At 40.5% G+C, this 18,687-nt stretch overlaps 1 protein-coding gene across 1 annotated transcript in view; it reads right to left on the bottom strand.

The window, feature by feature from the left end:
• Positions 1–18,687, bottom strand: part of Micu1 (mitochondrial calcium uptake 1) — a 176,674-nt gene that overhangs the window by 125,772 nt on the left and 32,215 nt on the right. Inside the window, exons 2-4 of the mRNA XM_055614402.1 lie at positions 17,956–18,117; positions 9,833–10,007; positions 1,360–1,522 (exon numbers count right to left, since the gene is read on the bottom strand). Coding sequence (XP_055470377.1) covers positions 1,360–1,522; positions 9,833–10,007; positions 17,956–18,116 — 499 coding nt within the window. The 5' untranslated portion in view covers position 18,117. The remainder of the gene's footprint in view (positions 1–1,359; positions 1,523–9,832; positions 10,008–17,955; positions 18,118–18,687) is intronic.

The following is an 18,687-nucleotide window of genomic DNA, read 5'->3' as shown; positions in this document are numbered from 1 at the left end:
TGCAGTCATCAGTAATCCCTCCAAAAAAACCCCACAGTTTGTGTAGCAGAACTGGGCACTGAACTGAGTGGAGAAGAACGTAGAACTTAGCATCAATACACTTCTGTTTCACATGCGCCCTATACACAGCCCACTAATATCTTAGATGACATTTTTTTGTGCACTGGTGTTTTGACTGTAATTCACAAGTGGTCAAATAGGGAATTATCCACTCACAGTGTCACACTGACATTCCAAACACTTCAGATTTTGGAACATTTGGATTATAGATCATAGATTCAAATGCCCAACCATTTTTGGTTTAAAAGTATGCTTGGCTTATAGTGCTGTTTTCTTCTTTGTATGGCTTTGAGTTGCTGTGTTGTGTCCTTTCATGCCAATATAAAGTATATCCTTTGACTCTTTGTGTAGGACAGTTCTATTAACAAAAAGCTTCAGTTATCTGGAGAAGTCTTAACTGCTCTTCTGTGACCTCTGACTGCCCACATGCAGTCCACCACAGGTGTCCTACCTGGGTATACCCAGGGATAATTACTGTCAAGCTCTTTGGTTCCTGTTAACTGATTAAGCTTTCTTGTTCTTTAGTATGGCTGTGTAATTTCTTGTTAAAGTTGGGTGTTTTTATTATACTGAGGAAAAAATCAGACGCTCTCTTCCCTGGGATTCAACTGCTGTTAGATTGCAGTCACTAGTCCTTCAGGGACTTTCCCATAGCATTTGTAAAAAAATTACATGCTTTGTCATGTCCTCCTACAGTTTTTTTTTTAAATGCTGGAGCCAGTAAGGATGGAAAACTGCTGAGTAACTCAAAACGTACAATGTAAACATTTGGAGAACAAGGTCTGCGCTGGCCACCTCCTTCCCTCCCTCCCAGGCAATCAGCCACCCCAGGATCAGGACTGCTGTCCTGTGGCCACCTCCGAGCTGGAAAACAGTGTGGGAGGCACAAAGAGCACAGTGCTGTCACTGTCACCCAAATCCAGCAGCCTCACTGTGTAGTAAGCACTCGCCTGGTTGCACACTGATGAGACTGCAGATCACAAAAACATTGAGTCTCGCTCTTCCAAGAGAGGGTCTGAAGTTTGGAGCACCCTACCCAATAATTTTCCTTACAGTATGTCCTAAATTAGTTGTTTACTTTGATGCCGTATCTTTCCACACACTGTTTATCTCAGCTAGTTCCCCTAAAGAAGACACACACACTGGACTGTAGAAGCTGAGCACAATTCCAAGCATCAATAGTCAAACAGTGATTTTAAATTATTGCTGGACCCATGAATGTTACTAAGTCCAGAGAAGGATGTAAATTAGCCATAAGAAACAGTTACCCCAAGCCTGCTTCCCATGCTAGCAACTTACGCTCTGGCTGCTTTTCATTGGGTGTGATGGAGCGCACAAAGTCCTGTGGAGTCATAAACACTTCTGCTTCACCAGGCTCACTGATTATTTTCAAGGTGGCAAAATAGCGGAAAATTTTGTCTGGTGTGGAGTAGGCTCGGATCCTATTCTCATATTCCATCACCTAAAATGAGAAAATCACAGAATGTTACTATGGTAAGCTGTGCTCAAGTTCATCGATTCTCTCATATCGCTCAACTTATTTTTGAAATAAGTTGATTATCTCTCTGTAGTTGGAACTTTCTAATAAATAAGCTCAATTGCAAAAAAAAAATTTAAATTTTTTTCTTACAAAATATCATTCATACCCTAGTAGAACTTTTTTTTAGAGCTCTCAAAAATTTTTTTCTAGTCACTGAAAGCTAGCAAAATTTAAAAAGAATTAAAAAGCCTTAGTAACAGGGAATTGCTGCAGGCTCATAAATACTAACTTTCCAAATGGGATGAACTTTCTGTGGAATTTCCTGAATACTAACTAAGAGAAAACAGACTTGAAACTTCACAGGTTTGGATGGTTAGCAGCCCTCATAAGGACTGTGTATATCACTCCATGAAATCATAACATAGAAAAATTAAAGTGTATATCATGGAAGCTCAATTGTTAGTAGGCCAGGAGCACTTCATTATTGGGCAAATTCCCAGCAAGCCTGTGCATGCAGTGTATCTAAAAGGAACAGAGGGCAGAGTACAAATGTCTGAGGACAAGTGACAATCAAGCACGGCTACAATTAACTAAAAGTATGTCAGCTCACTCACCCATAAAACATATAAAATACTATACCAATTACAGTGTTTTTATGGGAAAAAGTCTCTAATACTTGAACGATATTTTTCATCATCATCATCATCATCATCACTATTCTGAGACAGGGCCTCAAGTATGTCAGCCAGCCTCAGACTGATTCAGTAGATGAGAAAGACCTTGAGCTTCCAATCCTTTGCCTCCAATTCCCAAATGCAGGCATTACAGTGAACACCACCACACCCAGTACTTTATAAAGCTCTAGGTAGTAAACCCACTGCTTCATAAATGCTAGGCAAGTACCCTACCAAGTAAGTTACATCCCAGGCCTTCATCCCTGAGTTTTGGAAGCTGAAGTATCTTATAAAAATGTGTCAATGCAATAAAAGCTAAAAACTCATTAGTTCTTTGTCTATAAAGCAGGTAATAGTTTCAAAATTATCGATATGTTAACTTTTTTCAATTAACACAGCAATTATTGTATGTGTCAACCCTTAATAGACACTTTCAGGTCATTAGCAGCAGCTGTTCAACAATGGTTTTAGTTGTACAACCAAATGTGGTTTGCGACTGAGAACAATCTGCCAACTTATGACTCCACATGACATGAATTCAATGATAACTTGCATTAAAATCTGAGATTTTAGGGAGCTGAAAAGATGGCTCTGAGGTTTGGTGCTCTTCCAGACTACTAGGGCTCAATTCCCAGCACCCACAAGGTGGCTTTCATTCTCGATAATTCCAGTTCCAGGGGATCTGATGCCCTCTTCAGGCTTCTGGGATTAGTGCATGAACACAGTACACAAGCAAACACTCAAATACATAAAATACATTTTTAAAAAAACCCTCAAATCTAAGATTTCATAGAATACTAAAAGACTGAGCATGTGGCAAACACAGCAAAAGTTATCCAATCTCTGTGCAGCCTTGAGGCTTGAACAGGACTTAGAGCAAAGGCATTGCACCTTAGCTGACACCTATTTGCTGGTGACACTGGCTAGAGAAGAAATAACATTCCTGTGGCCCATTTGTATTTCTTCTAGTTTTTTTAAAGACAAGGGGATGAGGAGAGGAGGAGAGAGCAGAGAGAGAGAGGAGTTAGGAATGTTTAGGGCAGGCAGCTTTTATGAACTATTATCAATCATATTCAAGGTAGGAGGATAAGATCAAGGTTAGGGGTTTCAAGCTTGAAGACTAGCTTTCCAGATTGTTGCAGATTCATTCAATCATGTTACAGAAAGCTATCAATTTGAGTATGTACATTCTGTACAGTATTTCTTGGTTTGTTTGTTTCTCTGAGGCAGGGTCACAGTCTATCCCTGGTCATCCTTGATCTCAGAGATCTGCCTGCCTGAGCACCAGGATAAGGGCCTGGCACTATTCAGCTGCTGTAAAAGAAGCTCTTGCCCTGCTGGTAGAGGATCAATATATAAACCAGTGGCTCTGTGTGGCTATAAACTTTTATTCTGAAGCAATAGGTTCAGAAAAGTAACACATTCAGTATGAACATGTTGGTAGCACTTAACACACACACACACACACACACACACACGCACGCACGAGCACACACATGAACACACAGTCACACATGTGGACACATGCATGCATACATGCACACATAAACTCATGTGCACACACACACACACACACACACACACACACACACACACACTAGCTTAGCATCATATTCTGGAGCCTGTTTCACACCAACTGCTGCTTCCTTCTAGTGACTTGGTGATTTCACCAAATTACTACGGAAGGAATTCAAAACACAGAATCCAAGAGAACAGTTTGGAAGCAGTGAGAGGCTACTTACTTATAAGGAGCTAGGGATGCTCATAGGTTTACTAACAAAATTATAATAATTCATTCTGTCATTTATCACTCTTGCTTTTTTTTTTAAGATTTAGTTATTTATTATGTATACAATGTTGTGCCTCCATGTTCTTCTGCATGCTAGAAGAGGGCACCAAATCTCATCATAGATGGTTCTGAGCCACCATGTGGGTGTTAGAAATTGAACTCGGGACCTTTGGAAGAGCAGCCAGTGCTCTTAACTGCTGAGCCATTGCTCCTACCCTTATCAATCTTTCTTAAGTGTCATTATGTTAAGATGTATCTTCCATAAAACTGCTGAGTGTAAATGGATCAAATTCAGGAGTTACTTTTCTTATGTGGCCTACACCAATGGGTAGGACTTAAAACCAAACAGATGAGGGATGGTTTCTCTTTATAAAATACTCACGTCAACAAATGAAAAAGAGTTGCCAGGCATGGTGGAGCCTGCCTCTAGTCCCAGCACCTGGAGGTGGAGGCAGGAGGATCAATTGGAAGCTCAAGGTTGCCCCCAGCTGCACAGGGAGCCAGAGGGAGCCAGGATAGACACCTTATCAAAAAAGGGGGAAAAGGAGGAGGGGGAGGAAAAGAAATTAGAGTGTTATTTTTGAGATCACAATGAATAGAAAGAACAAGATACTGACTATCAATAGGTGCTAAAAGGAAAATAAGAGTTTGGAGAGATGGCTCAGTGGTTAAGGGCACTTTCAGAGAACCTGGGTTCCATTCCCAACTACATGCTAGCTCACAACTGTTTGTAAGGTAAGTTCCAGGGACCTGGCACTCTCTTGTACTGGTACACTGCACAGGCACTGCACACATGCATATCCATATGCACATACATACATGCAATCAAACACTCACACACATAGAAATAAATTTAAACACACATAAATAAATTGTCTAAAAAGGAGAAGGAGAAGAAAAAAAGAGTCAGATATTACATGTTTACTGATAACAGGAAATATCACCACTAATGTGGCTACAGGGACCACATACAAGTCTGAGTCCAACCGCCAACACTTCAGTAATACAGAGATGGGAGGAACTGAATGACACTTAAAATAAGTGTCAATAAACTCCAACCATACCAAACTTTAAAAGTTAAACAGCCTGGAGCCTGTCCCCTGCATATAAAGAATTAAAATGTATATCATTAGGTTTGGGGAAAACAGTTTGATTACAGAGTTCATGCTTGGTCCTAAGTTCAATCCTTAGCATCAAGGATGTGGGGTGGAAGAGCTAACATTAAAAGAGCAAGCTAAAACGATATACATCTCCAGATGAACACTTGATTCCGGTGACAAAAGTGAACGAGCTCACTCTTCCACTGCCCACAATTGTGAAAGATGGCCAAGGGAAGGAAAGAAGCTCCTGCCCTGCTGGTAGAGGATCAAAAGGCCATGAAACCCATAAGTCCCTGAGTTTTTATTGGCTTAACACCTTTCAAACACCTCCACTCCACTCCACCAGCTGCAGCACCTGGACTGCTCCTATGTAAGCATGGCTGATAAGCACGGACCAGAAACACAGCAAGAGAAGCAGATCAACTGTTGGCCTAGACTGAGAAGAACGCTGCCAGTACAGGAATGTCCCCACTGAGAGGCTGCTGTCCTGAGTAGGGTGAAAATTGCTTCTGCCTCAGTGGAAAAAACACTGTTCAACTGCACACAACCCAGATGCCACCGAGCTCATTAACTTCTGCCTGCCATATGGCATAAACTAGGGTTTCCCTGAGGCTTCCTCAAAAGAAAGGCCAGGCTGGTACAACTGGTCCACACAAGACTTGTGCTTGATCAGGACCAATTACAGTGACACATAATGACCAAGCTACACTCTCCCTGGGGAGGCAATGTCCCAGGTCCAAAATGCATGGCTTTCGTTGCCAATCTGAAAATGCAACGTCTAACAATTTTCTGCTAAATTGGATTAAAGTACATTGCTGAGTTTTCTATATATTCCAAAAAAAAAACAAAAGGAAGCAATTATTATAAAAATCTACTTTGTATTGGGGCATGGTGTCATACAAACAATCTTAGCATTCAGGAGGTGAGGCAGAAGAATCATTAAAAAAAAAAAGAGACGGAAACAAAACATACACACAAAATTCAATCAATTTGTGGCACCCCACATATATATTTTGTTTTGTAGAATAGCAGTTTAAGCAAAATCCAGACATCATATATGAAAAGCAGAAGTAAAGTGTGGCTAAAAGCTATACATGAGATTCTGGCCAAGTAAGAGAGAACTTCTTTATGGTAAAACAGCAACTGCTTAGGAAATAAGGATGCTTTGTCTCAAACATGGCAGGCAAACAAGAACTCCAGAGAGATACAGTATCTTTTAAAATGATGCAAACTCCAGCATTCAGAATAGTAGTAGAGATGGCTTTTAGTAAGCTTACAACTTAAAAAAATATATAGTGTATCACACAATATTTCACCAAGTTCTCTCGGGGGTTGGTCTGGTGCTATGTATTTAATTGTTAATTACTGGTGCCCCAAGATCTGTTTAAATCCCAGATGACCACATTCTCACGAGTGTAACTTCGCCTCCCCTATTATCTCTAATAATTGGCTACAGCCTGGACTGGGCAGAAGAGAGGCAGGCAGAGCCAAGGTTTCTGGGCTTGGGGGTCAGAGAAGAAGCATGAGGAGAGGGGAAGGAGAGAAAGGAGCACTTTGCCATGGGTTAGTATGAACAAAAAGCACATGGCTGAGAGCAGCTTCCTGTGAGGACTGGCCTGATGGAGCAGAAGAAGCTCAAAAGGAAAACATGTGCAAGTATTTATGGAGATTTTGGATGAGAAGCACCCCAGATAGGAGTGATTAAAGCAAGTAGCATGGGGGTTTTAGCTGGGAAGTAGACGAGATAGCTTAGGGGGTTAATATTTACCATGCTACAGTACTTTAAGAGTATTAAAAATCTAACAGGTTTCTGTGTCTGTTATTTATATATACACCAGTTAAGAAGTAATTGTCACCTTAATAATCATGTGAATCAATAGAAAATATTAATAATCATTGTACAAAGTTCTCTATTTTTATGTGTATGTGTCCTCGGGCTTGTGTGTGTGTGTGTGTGTGTGTGTGTGTGTGTGTGTGCCACAATGTACATGTGGAGGTCTGAGGATGACTAGTAGGAATCTGTTCTCCCCTTTCACCACTTAGGTTCGGGTTCCAGAGATCAAACTTAGGTCACCAGGCTTGGCAGCAAGTGCCTTTACTCACTGAGACATCTCCACAGCTCTAGTTTTTGGTTTTTTTTTTGTTTTTGTTTTTGTTTTTTTTAAGAAGTGTTTCAGTAAAATTTTTGGTTTTATTTAAAAGATCTCATTTGTCTTATTAGATGTATTTGTTTACACTTTGTAATTTTTGCTTTTATAAACTGTGTATTTTGTTTAAAAATAAATTTGGTATTAATAAAATGTGGTTATGAGTGCTAAATTACAGACAGAAGAATTCTTACCATGTCTTCATGCTATTTAAAATAATAAATAGTGACTGAGAAAAATCTAAAAGAAACAGAGCCATGAGTTAGTGATGGGAAGGAATGCTGGGAAATGACATGCACAATGGCTACCCTTGAGCAGAGGTGAGGAGACTGCTCTTCTCTGAGCCTAGGGAAGAAGCAAGAATTGTCCCTGACTTAGATCACTTAGGTTTTACAGCTCCAGGAGTTAACATTCATAAACTGCACTGATAGCCTTAGTATCACTGCAAAGCAGGAGGCCCTGTCATCTGCTAGGGAAGAAGTGGAAGGCTATCATGGAGGCAGGTTAATAAATGTGGACTTGAGCCTTTTGACTGTTTCTAAAGTGGAAGTGTGTAAATGAAACTGAGCTGTGAATTTGCAGAACTCAGTGGATACCTGAGGAACCGTGATATACAACTTTTGTTCAAATTCACCCCAGTCACAATTGGGTTTAGAAGTTGACAAGATATATGTATAATTTCATCTAAAAGTCGTAGTACTTCTCAAAGGAGTGATTCTTACAGACACACATGACAGCACATGGGAAATAACTTGACCTGCTGTAGCATTTGTATTTCTGCAGCTGAAAGTGAGAATTTTAATCTGAACAAGCAAGCTGCCTAGAGAAATAACCCTTCAGAGTGTTTATTGCTCATGCCTGAGGAACTCAGGTTTTTGAAGGCACAGGCATTATCACAGCGGAATTGAAACTTTTCTAAGGTAAAGCTGCAGTACACGAGACTGTGGTCACAGATCACACTGTCAATAACCACTTGGATTTCTGGGAATTGTACGATCCCCTTCAAATATTATTCTCCCTTCACAATTTGACATAGCAAACCAGAAATATCACAAACTCAGTTTAGCTATGATAAGGTGAAGCACAAGAAGACCCAGAGTCAGGTGGTGGCGGCACACGCCTTTAATCTCAGCACTTGGGAGGGAGGCAGAGTTAGGTGGATCTCTATTAGTTCGAGACCAGACTGGACTACAGAGTGAGTTCCAGGACAGCCAAGGTTACATAGAGAATCCCTGTCTCAAAAAAAAAAAAAAAAAAAAAAAAAAAAAAGGAAAACCCAGAAAGAAAAAAAGAGCATATTCATCTTGAAGACCAACCCCAGACACTGCTCTGCCTTCACCTTGTATAGTAGTTGAGATGGAAAAACACTCCACCCTGCAAGAAGCTCCTGAAGACAGAAGGTAAGAAACTCAAAATAGCTCTAGGAAGTTCCAGAAACTGACCAGGTTCACTAGGCCCCTCCCTCCCAAGAGTACAAAGTAAAGACTTCAGTAAAGACTTCTGAGAGTTACTCTCAGACCAGCCGCTGAAGCTACAAAGAAGCAGAGACCAGCAAACCAGCCTGTTAGAAAAAGAAACTAGAAGGGGAGTTAGTCTGATGAGGAAAGGATAGGAGCTCCACAAGGACCAAACATATCTGGGCACAGGGTCTTTTCTGAGACTGACATGCAACCAAGGACCATGTATGAATGTAACCTAGAACCTCTGCTCAGATGTAGCCTGTGGTAACTCAGTAACCAATTGGTTTCCCATAGTGAGGGGAACAAGGACTATTTCTAACAGGAACTCAATGACTGGCTCTTTGGCCTCCCCACCCCCCAAGGGAGGAGCAGTCCTGTTAGGCCACAGAGGAGGACTTTGCAGCCAGTCCTGAAGATACCTGATAAAACAGGATCGGATGAATGGGGAGGAGGTTCCCCCTATCAGTGGACTTGGCAAGGGGCACGGTGGAGATGAGGGAGGGAGGGACTGGGAGGGAATGAGGGATCGGGACACGGCTGGGATACAGAGTTAATAAAATGTAACTGATAAGAAAAAAATAAAATTAAAAAAAAAAAAAAAAAAAGAAAAAGAAACTAGGTGAGCTGCCTGGCAGGGTTTAGGCCATATGAGGCACCTGGAAATGACTGAGTTGCCTGTAGGCTATGCAATGTGCTCCAGGTTCCCAGCTGTGTGAAAGGTCACCTGTGCTGGGTGGGCTGCGGTGATGCATCTGTGTTTGAGTCATTTCTACTCTTGTATGCAACTCCTCACTCATGGTCCTATAAATAACCCTAATAAAACACACTAGTTCATTAAGTGAGCTTTTGCGGATGTCTGTATTTTGGTCTGTTGTGGGCTCTCTTGTCTCTGAGTAGAGACACATCTCCGAGTAGGTATGTGTGTGTATGTATTTGTGTATGTTGCGAATCCCAGGAAAACTCTGTCACATAACATTTCACACTACCAGTGTACCTTTGGCTTACAATCTTAGTAAAGAGTTGAACTCAGGAGTGACTGTGACCTATCTGAAAGGCAGACCAGGAGACAGCCCGACTCCCTTTAGGACATGGTTCTGATTCACTAGCAAAACTGTTCCATACTTTTCTGTCTCTAAATCCAGAGCGCTTCTTCTTCTTCTCTTCTGGATTAAGCTCGGCCTCAGCATCTGCAGACCTTCCTTCATGGTTGCAGACTTCCCCTTCATCTTTATTCTTCCCTTTATCATCAGTGTCAGTCTTTTTGCCATTGACACACGGCGGAGATTCTGCATGAGCCCTGGTGATGCAAAAGAAAAGCCTAGATTAAACACAAAGCTTTGTCACATTAACAAACACTCAGATATACAGCTTAGCAGAACAGCAATCATATTTGTCAAGATTCCTACATGAAGAACTTCCTAAAAAAATACCCGGCACACCCTTCACCACCTACTGTGTTACATACATGCACTCGAAGCAAAAGCAGCAGCTTAAGTAAGTTAGGAACAAAAAGGCAAATACTATATAACTGCATTGCCATAAGTTACCAAAATAGTTACATCATAGAACAGGATGAGGAATGTGACATTATTATTTAATGGGCAGGAGTTTCAGGTTATAACGGTGAGCAAAGTTCTGAAGATGGACAGTGGAGGGCACAGAAAGTTGCTTTTCAAAGGGTATATCATTTCATTCTTACTTTTCAGTGCTGTTCTTACACTCTGCATCTTCACTCCAACTCCAGGAATATTATTTCCTTCTTACTTTTTAATGGATATATCATTTTATTTTTACCTTTTAATGAGTATATCATTTCATTTTTACTCTCCAATGAGTATAGCACTTCATTTTTACTTTTCAGCAGTTATATCATTCATTTTTAGCTTTCTATGAGTACACCATTTCATTTTTACTTTTCAATGAGAATTCATTTACTTTTCAGTGGATATACCATTTCATTCTTTTTAATAAGTATACCACTTCATTCTTATAAGATGAAGTTCTGAAGCCCTATTTCACAATGAGAATATACTTAATATAACTAAAATATGTTTTTAAATGGTCAGTATGAGAAATGTTATGTACGTTTACAGCAATAAAATAGAAGTAGAATAAAAACATTAAAAACAAGTAATAAAATCTCCCTCTCTCTCTCTCTCTCTCTGTGTGTGTGTGTGTGTGTGTGTGATAGGTACATGTAAATATGGAAGTGCAAGCACTCAGGACCTCAGGCATGATCTTCATCTTCTACCTGTTTGAAAAGGGCTCTTTCCTCATCAGACTAACTCCCCTTCTTTTTTATGATTCCCTGTACTCTGCCAAAGGTTTGGTCATGAGTCTTTGCTTTGAAAACACTGCTAGTTAGAGTCTTTCAAATGCGCTCAGCAGACTCCTGTCAATGTTCAATGCGCATCCCATCTGTCTTTCAAAACGAGGATTGATAATCTTACTCCATGTCTGCTCTCTTGATTATCTTTTTTAGGTGTATAGATTTCATTATGTTTATCCCATAGCAGTTCAGTATCCAAGTGGGTTCCATAGTAAGGGGAACAGGGACTGTCTCTTACATGAACTGATTGGCCCGGTCTTTGATCACTTCCCCCTGAGTGGAGAGCAGCCTTACCAGGCCACAGAGGAAGACAATACAGCCACTCCTGATGAGACCTGATAGACTTGGATCAGAAGGAAGGGGAGGAAGACCTCCCTTATCAGTGGACTGAGGGAAGGGCGTGAGTGGAGAAGGGGAATGGAGGGTGGAATTGGGAGGGAAGGAGGAAGGGAGCCACAGAGGGGATACAAAGTGAATAAACTGTAATTAATAAAAATAAAAAGGTAAAAAAAATAGGTAAAATGTAAAAAAAATTGGACTCTGTATTGCCACAAAATAAACACAAAACAGGATCAAGGGTAAAAAAAAAAAAAAAGAAAAGAAAAAAAGAAAAGGGCTCTTTGTTGTTTGTGGCTCTGAACACACTCCCGGCTAGCTGGTGCATAAGCTTCTGGGGAGTCTCTGGCCTGTCTCTCACTTTGCAGTAGAAGCTCCAGGATTGTAAATGTGCTTCCATTTTTGGCTTTATGTAAGTTCTGGGACTCAGACCTCGGTCTTTACACTGGCATGACAAGGCCCTTACCACTGATTAGCTCCCTAGACCCACTGCTGTTTTCATAAACCCCACACTGTCAAATCTGCCAGATGTGGTGGCATATACACAGGAACACTGGGGCAGGAGGATCTCAAGAAATCTCAGAGCAGCCTGATCCACGTGGCAAGACAAGTTCCAGAGCAATCAGAGCTACACCGTGAGATCCTGTCTCAAAAAACCAAATCAGAACACCTCAAAGACACTTCCCCCTAATGTCGTATTTGTACTCTTTTAAGTTTGTCAGTACCTTTAATAATGAGAAACAGAATGTGTGTGACTGATAAAGGAACACCAACAGGAGTTGTTGGGGGATCAGTCTGATGCTTATATACTGATGCTAGTGGCTGACCCTCAAGATCTAGTAAGTGCCTGGGTACAACTATCCTTGTCGTGTAAACCCTGATTGGCTGATTAAATGGCCTATACCTGGACGGCAGAATGGAGGTAGACATGGCTAAGGTTCCCAGGCTTTAGAGGACAGGAGAATCATGGGAGACAGATAGATGGGAAGAGAGGAGGAAGGACACCATGATGGGTTATCGTGGAGAAGAAACCATGTGGGTGAGGAGGACTCTGAGGATGGCATGGATGGAGAAAACACCAAAATAAAAATAGAAGCAGTATTTGTAAGATTATGGATGGAAGGTAGCCCAGGTGGCATTTGGATGGGGGCTGGGAGGTGAATGGTGAGGTTACTAAGACAACATAGGTAGCCTGGCACAAAGTAATATGGCAATTATAAAATCTAACAGTTGTCTGTGTCTTATTATTTGTGATAGCTGGTTAAATAATACAGTCACAATAATTATAGGTCCAATAATAAACATTATAGCCTGACACTCATTTTTATTTGCTATAACAAGGAGTCCTCATCTATGTCCCAGAGGGAGGAGGGAGAGGAAATGTGCTGCTATTAGTCCTCATCTGTGTCACAGAGGGTGGAGGGAGAGGAAAAGTGTGCTGCTATTAGTATGCTAGAGTAATGAAAGAGTATGTTTTCCAGATTCTCTTTTTTATTGAAAATAATTTTCTCCAAACACTATATATCCTTTTTTGTTTGTTTTGTTTGTTTGTCTGTTTGAGACAGGGTCCCTGCTATCATAGAACTTACTATTTAGACCAGGTGGCCTCCAACTCATAAAGATCAGCCTACCTTTGCCACCCAGGTGCTAGGACTAAAGGTGTACACCATCACACCCAAGTCAACAAAACTGTTCTGACATTGGTTCCCTCCTTCGTCTCCTCCCAGGTCTTCCATCTCCCCACCCTTCCAATTCTACACCTTCTATCTCTCTCTTTAGAAAACAAACAGGCAAATAGAAAAAAAAAAGCATACAAGAATAAAACAAAGCAAAAAACAAAGAAAAAGCAGAGAAATATACACATATACATAACCCATAAAAACACAAAAGTAGAAATCATATAAGCAAAAGACCAGCAAGATAAAAAATGCCCAAACAAAGTAATGATACCCCCCTCCAAAAAAATTAAAAAATAGCTTTGAGTTCATTTTGTATTGGCCATCTACTTCTGGGCATGGGGTCTGCTCTTAAGTGGGATTTGTATTCTCAGTGAGACCCCCTCTGAGAGGGGGCTCCTCCTTTGTGACAGCTGTCAACTGGAGATAGCTTCTGGGTTAGTTTTTTGAGACAGGGACTCTGCCTCAAGGTGAGACCCACAGGCTGAGCAGAGGTGTGATTTGTTTCAATTGGTTTCCTACAAGCATATTTTGAAACATTATTATGTTATTTTATTAACTATATTATATTACTATAATATTATTATATTAACTATACTATAGAATTTGATTTATTTGTGATCCCGTGGTTTTCTCTCAATTTAAAGCACAAACCAGAGAATATCTATCCCTGCAACACAGTGAATCTTCTACCAGTTCCAAGCTTTTTTTTTTCCTTTTAAATAAAGTCATGTTCAAGTGAAGACATACAAGTACCAGCCATCACTTTTGCATTGTTGGCACTGCACAAAAAAGTTAAGTTGCAAATAAAGGCAAATTTAAGTGGAAAGAAAAAGAACTGTAGCCAACACAAAGGAAAGAAGAACACCAAAAATGGGAATTGTGTAGGTAAGCGCAAAAGTCTTTCTCCTTTAGAATTCCATAGGCTGGCAACATGGCTCAGCACATGTCACCAATCCTGATGACTTCAGTCCAATCCCTGGCAATTGGGAGAAAAGAACCAGCTCTAGTAAGCTGTCTTCTGACCAACACATACACACACACACACACACACACACACACACGTACACATGCATGCATATACTGTTCTCTGACGGTTTCATACTTTTCATGCATTTTCACTACACTTATATCCATTCTTATGCCCCTACCACTACTGTCAACTCCCTACTGGAAGTTCCTTTCCTACCTTCATATCTTTTTGTGTTGGGGCCTACTGAGTTTAACCAGGGACATCTGCATGGTCTTGGACTTAGAGCCAAGTATACAACTAAAGACAATGGCTGCCATTATTATTATTAATTATTATTATTATTATTATTATTATTATTATTATTATTATTATTAACAGGGTCTCTCTACATATCTTGGCTGGCTGTCCTGGAACTCACTCGCATAGACCAGGCTGGCCTCAAACTCACAGAGATCCACTTGCTTCTGCCTCCCAAGTGCTGAGATTAAAGGGATGTGCCACCATGCCTGGTCCTGCCCCTTTCTTTAACACTTTCAAGAGTTAGTGAAGGGAAATGAGGCTTATTACCTCTTCCAGCTACACAGCCAGCCACCCCTTAGGAAAACGCTTCTCAGTCCTGCTTCTGGAAAAATCACAAAGAGGAGAAGCCCTGTCTCAAAAAAAAAAAAAAAAGAAAAAAGAAAGGAAGGAAGGAAGGAAGGAAGGAGGGAGGGAGGGTGGGTGGGAGGGAGGAAGGAAGGAGAAAGGAAGGAGGGAGGGAGGGAGGAAGGAAGGAAGGAGAGAGAAAGAAAGAAAAGAAAAAAGAAGAAAAGAGAGAGGGGGAAATAAGGAGAGAGGGAGAGAGAAGGAGAAAAAAGGGGAGAGGGAGAAAGAGAGAGAGAGAGAAAACAAGAGTTGTATCTTATAAGTGGTTGCCAGAGATAAAAATCAACCATAAAAAGAAATGAAAGAGGGGCTGGGTGTGGTCATAGAGGTATATGCCTATAATCAGAACATCAGGGGGAAGCTAAGGTAGGTGGAATTGAGCTGGAGGGCAGTCTGGGTTACGAGTTCTATTCTATAGAAAGACTGTTTCAAAACTGAAATAAAACCCTATCAATTATTTCCTGGAGCACAGTGGATTAAGCTATAGACAAACCCAAAACAAATAAAAGCATTAAAAAAAATCACTAAATATTTTTAAGTGTTAAGAACAGACTTCCAAATGACTAATTAGTGAAATAAGGACTAAATAATAAGAACTAAGAAATAGTATGAACTGAGTGAAAACAAGAAATTAAAATATGTGAGACACAGCTAAAATACTGTGTGGAAGACAGTATTAAATTTCTGTATTAGAATACAGGACTTTAAAAAAATCAAATTAATGATATACCATTACTATCAAGCTGGAGTTTCAACCTCTCTTCTGGAGTCCAAGGGCATCACACACATGTGGTGCATACATATGAGGTAAACACTCATTCATGCAGAATAAAAATAAATAGAGATATAAATAAACCTAAAAGATAAGGCACAGACTACTTAAAGCCAACAGTTAAGGAAGCAAAGGCATTCGCGTCCTGAAAACTGACACTGACTAAAGAAGTCAAGCAGTGAAAGCGGTGAGCTTCTTCAGTACAGCTGTTGCCGTAACTAAGCACAGGGACTGATAGGACCACCCAGTGCTTGCTAGCATGCACAAAGTCGAGGTTCAAGCCCTAGCATCCCAATAAAACCAAACCAAATCTATGTCCCCCCCAGTCACAAAAACTAACCCACAGGCAGCCCTAAAGCTAAAATTCCAGTATGACTGTCAGCCCAGCACTTGGGGAGGCAGAGTCAGGCGGATCCTGCTGTCCAGGACAGCCAAGGCTACACAGAGAAACCCTGTCTCAAAAAAACAAAGGAAAAAAAAAAATCAAAGCCCATTAAGCTATAAGACAACATCAACAAACTGGATTTCCTCAAAATTAAGTTTTTGTTCTTCAAAAGACACACCATGAAAAAGGTAGAAATGTGCACCACTCACCAGGAGACAATATTTACACTAAGTATATGGCTGCCCAAGTCTGTGTCCAGGAAGAGCTTTTAGGATTCGATAAAAAAAAAAAATATAATTTGGGGTTGGAGAGATGGGTGGGGGTTAAGAGTATGCACTGCTCTTGTAAAGCTCCCAGATTCAGTTAACAGCACTCATGTGTGGGGCTCACAAGCATCCGTAAGTAACTCCAGCATCAGGGTATTCAATGCCCTCTTCTGGTCTCTGCAGGCCCCCTCACACATGCGCACATACCCATACACAGATGTACACATGTAGACATGAATACAAATCTTTTAAAAGTAATTTGATTTTTGTGCAATCTGAATAGATAATTCACAAACAAGGCCAAATGACTACTGATTTGGGGAAGAAACTTCGTCATCAGCTGTTATGGAAACAGAAAGCAAAGAACAGTGAAACACCGTGTGCTCTAACCAGGACAGTTAGTACAAAATGAGCAGGAAAAGTTTCGCTGCTCAGCCAGTCCACAGAGGCTTACTGTCGAGGACCCAGTGGAAACCAGTTTGGCTTTTATTTTGTTTCAAATAATTTTTATTTTATTACCCTTATTTATGTGTGGTGAGGTGCACACCACAATGAGTGTAGAGGTCAGACGATGACCCAAGAGTCACCTCTCTTCTCCTACCAAGTGGGTCCCAGGGATCAATTTCGGTCACCTTGTTTGGTGGCAGAAGCCCTTACCCTCTGAGCCACTTCACTGCCCTGGTTTGGTAGTTTTGAATTAAGTTTACATTTTCCTAGCAAACACATTCCTAGGTATTTAACCAAAGGAAATGAAGACTTACATATGAATTTAAAGTTGTTATTGTTGTTTTTTTTTTAATTAATGAGGACAAACTAGATACAAGCAATTGGTAAATGGATGAACTGTTGACAACCATGTGAAAGAGTACAATTGAATTGCAAAACAACTCCAGCTTCTGATGTCTATGGATACAGTTCAAAAACTCTAGGCCAAGTAAAGACACATCCAAATATGCATCCTGTTAGTGCTCTGCCACATTTGTTTTAAAGACAGGCTGCCCTCAAACTGTCAATACTCCTGTCTTTGGATTCCCCAGGGCTGTGATTTGAGGCTATGCCACCACACCTGCTTCTAAGAAATAAATTCTTTATGATCCCACTTACATCAAATTTCAAAAATACAAAGCCATAGTAAGAGAAATCAGCATAGCAGTTGCTTGGAATTGTGGGTAATATCAGACTGACATAGAAGAAGCATGGGAGGACATTACATGTTGGTAGAAATGTTCTATTTCTTGATTTGGGGGTGATTACACAACTATATTATTATTGTTAGTAAGCATGGGACTGTATGTTTAAAATGGGTACACTTTATTATATATTTATTCAATAGAATAAATTTTTAAAATCTACTATTTGGGAGAGACAAGAATAATGATGGCAACCTGAAGACCGGGTGAGTGAGATGGAAGATAAACACAAAGGATGGCAGAGTCAGAAAACTAAAGCCTGCAGGCTCACTACGTTTTCTTTCTTCCCTAGGGAAGGTTCAATAACTAGTAAGAAAATAATCAGGTGACACAAAGTATCATTTTCTCCATTTTGGTTGTTATTGTTTTGTTTTATCTGTATAGCCTTGGCTGTCCTTTTAGACCAGGCTGTCCTCAAACTCACTGCCTGACTCTGCCTCCCTGAGTGCTGGGATTAAAGGCATGCACCACCAGGTTGAGCTGAAAACATCCATTTTCTAAAGATATCCCACCATCACTATGCAAAAAATGCCTCAAGAAAAGAGAGGCAGAGCTTGAAGCTACCCACAGGGTAGCACAACTATTTGAAAAATCTTTCACAGATCAACATCATCAATAACAAATGATTTAGCAAAGAAATTCTGACGTAAATCAAGCCAGAAACAACACTCACTTTTTCCATAAGAGACCAGTACTTGCAGTTACTGCAGATGCTCCCAGGAAAGCCACCATCATGAGTCTTCGTTTGCTCTGTGTGGGCTGTGATGCTCCATGGTACCATCGAGAGCCCACAGCTAGTTCTGCCAATGCAGAAAGGGTGTTAAGACGAAACATCCTGTGGACAAATAATAGAAATATCACTTTTAGATGCTGCTGGTGGCAATGATGATAATGATGACAGTAGCAATATCACCCAACAATGATGAAATACTCTATCAAACCCCATACTAAGTACTTTACATGTATGTATTGGCCTCAGAACCACTTATGAGAACAAAACTACTACTTATAAGTCAAAGTTAAATTAGAAGACAGAAATCACACACTAACTTAAACACAGAAATCCTGATATAAAATAATATGAATTTTAACAAAAGAGTAATGACTCAGATGTAAAGAGATGTAGTTCTAGGAAGCCGCTACGACGACTCCCAGGTCTGACAGAGAGCACCAAGGACCAGCCCAAGCAGGAATGATTCCTAGATCTTGTAAAAAGAACAAAGCTATGGAAGCTTGGGAACTTTACTAACATATCATATCAACAAAGTGTACTAAAGCCATTTTGGGGGAAGCTAGGAAAAGCCATGGTCAACTCATGGTGGCAGAATCTTCCCCTTTGCAGATCAGGGAAAGCTACTAAGGGATGCCACGGAAGCAACAAAGCACACACAGAAGCAGAATCCTT

Source organism: Psammomys obesus, unplaced genomic scaffold (assembly GCF_907164565.1).
Source record: "Psammomys obesus unplaced genomic scaffold, mPsaObe1.curated_primary_1811, whole genome shotgun sequence".
In the NCBI taxonomy this organism is placed as follows: domain Eukaryota; kingdom Metazoa; phylum Chordata; class Mammalia; order Rodentia; family Muridae; genus Psammomys; species Psammomys obesus.
The sequence above is the reverse complement of the archived record's forward strand: the minus strand, read 5'-3'. Positions and strand labels throughout refer to the sequence as shown.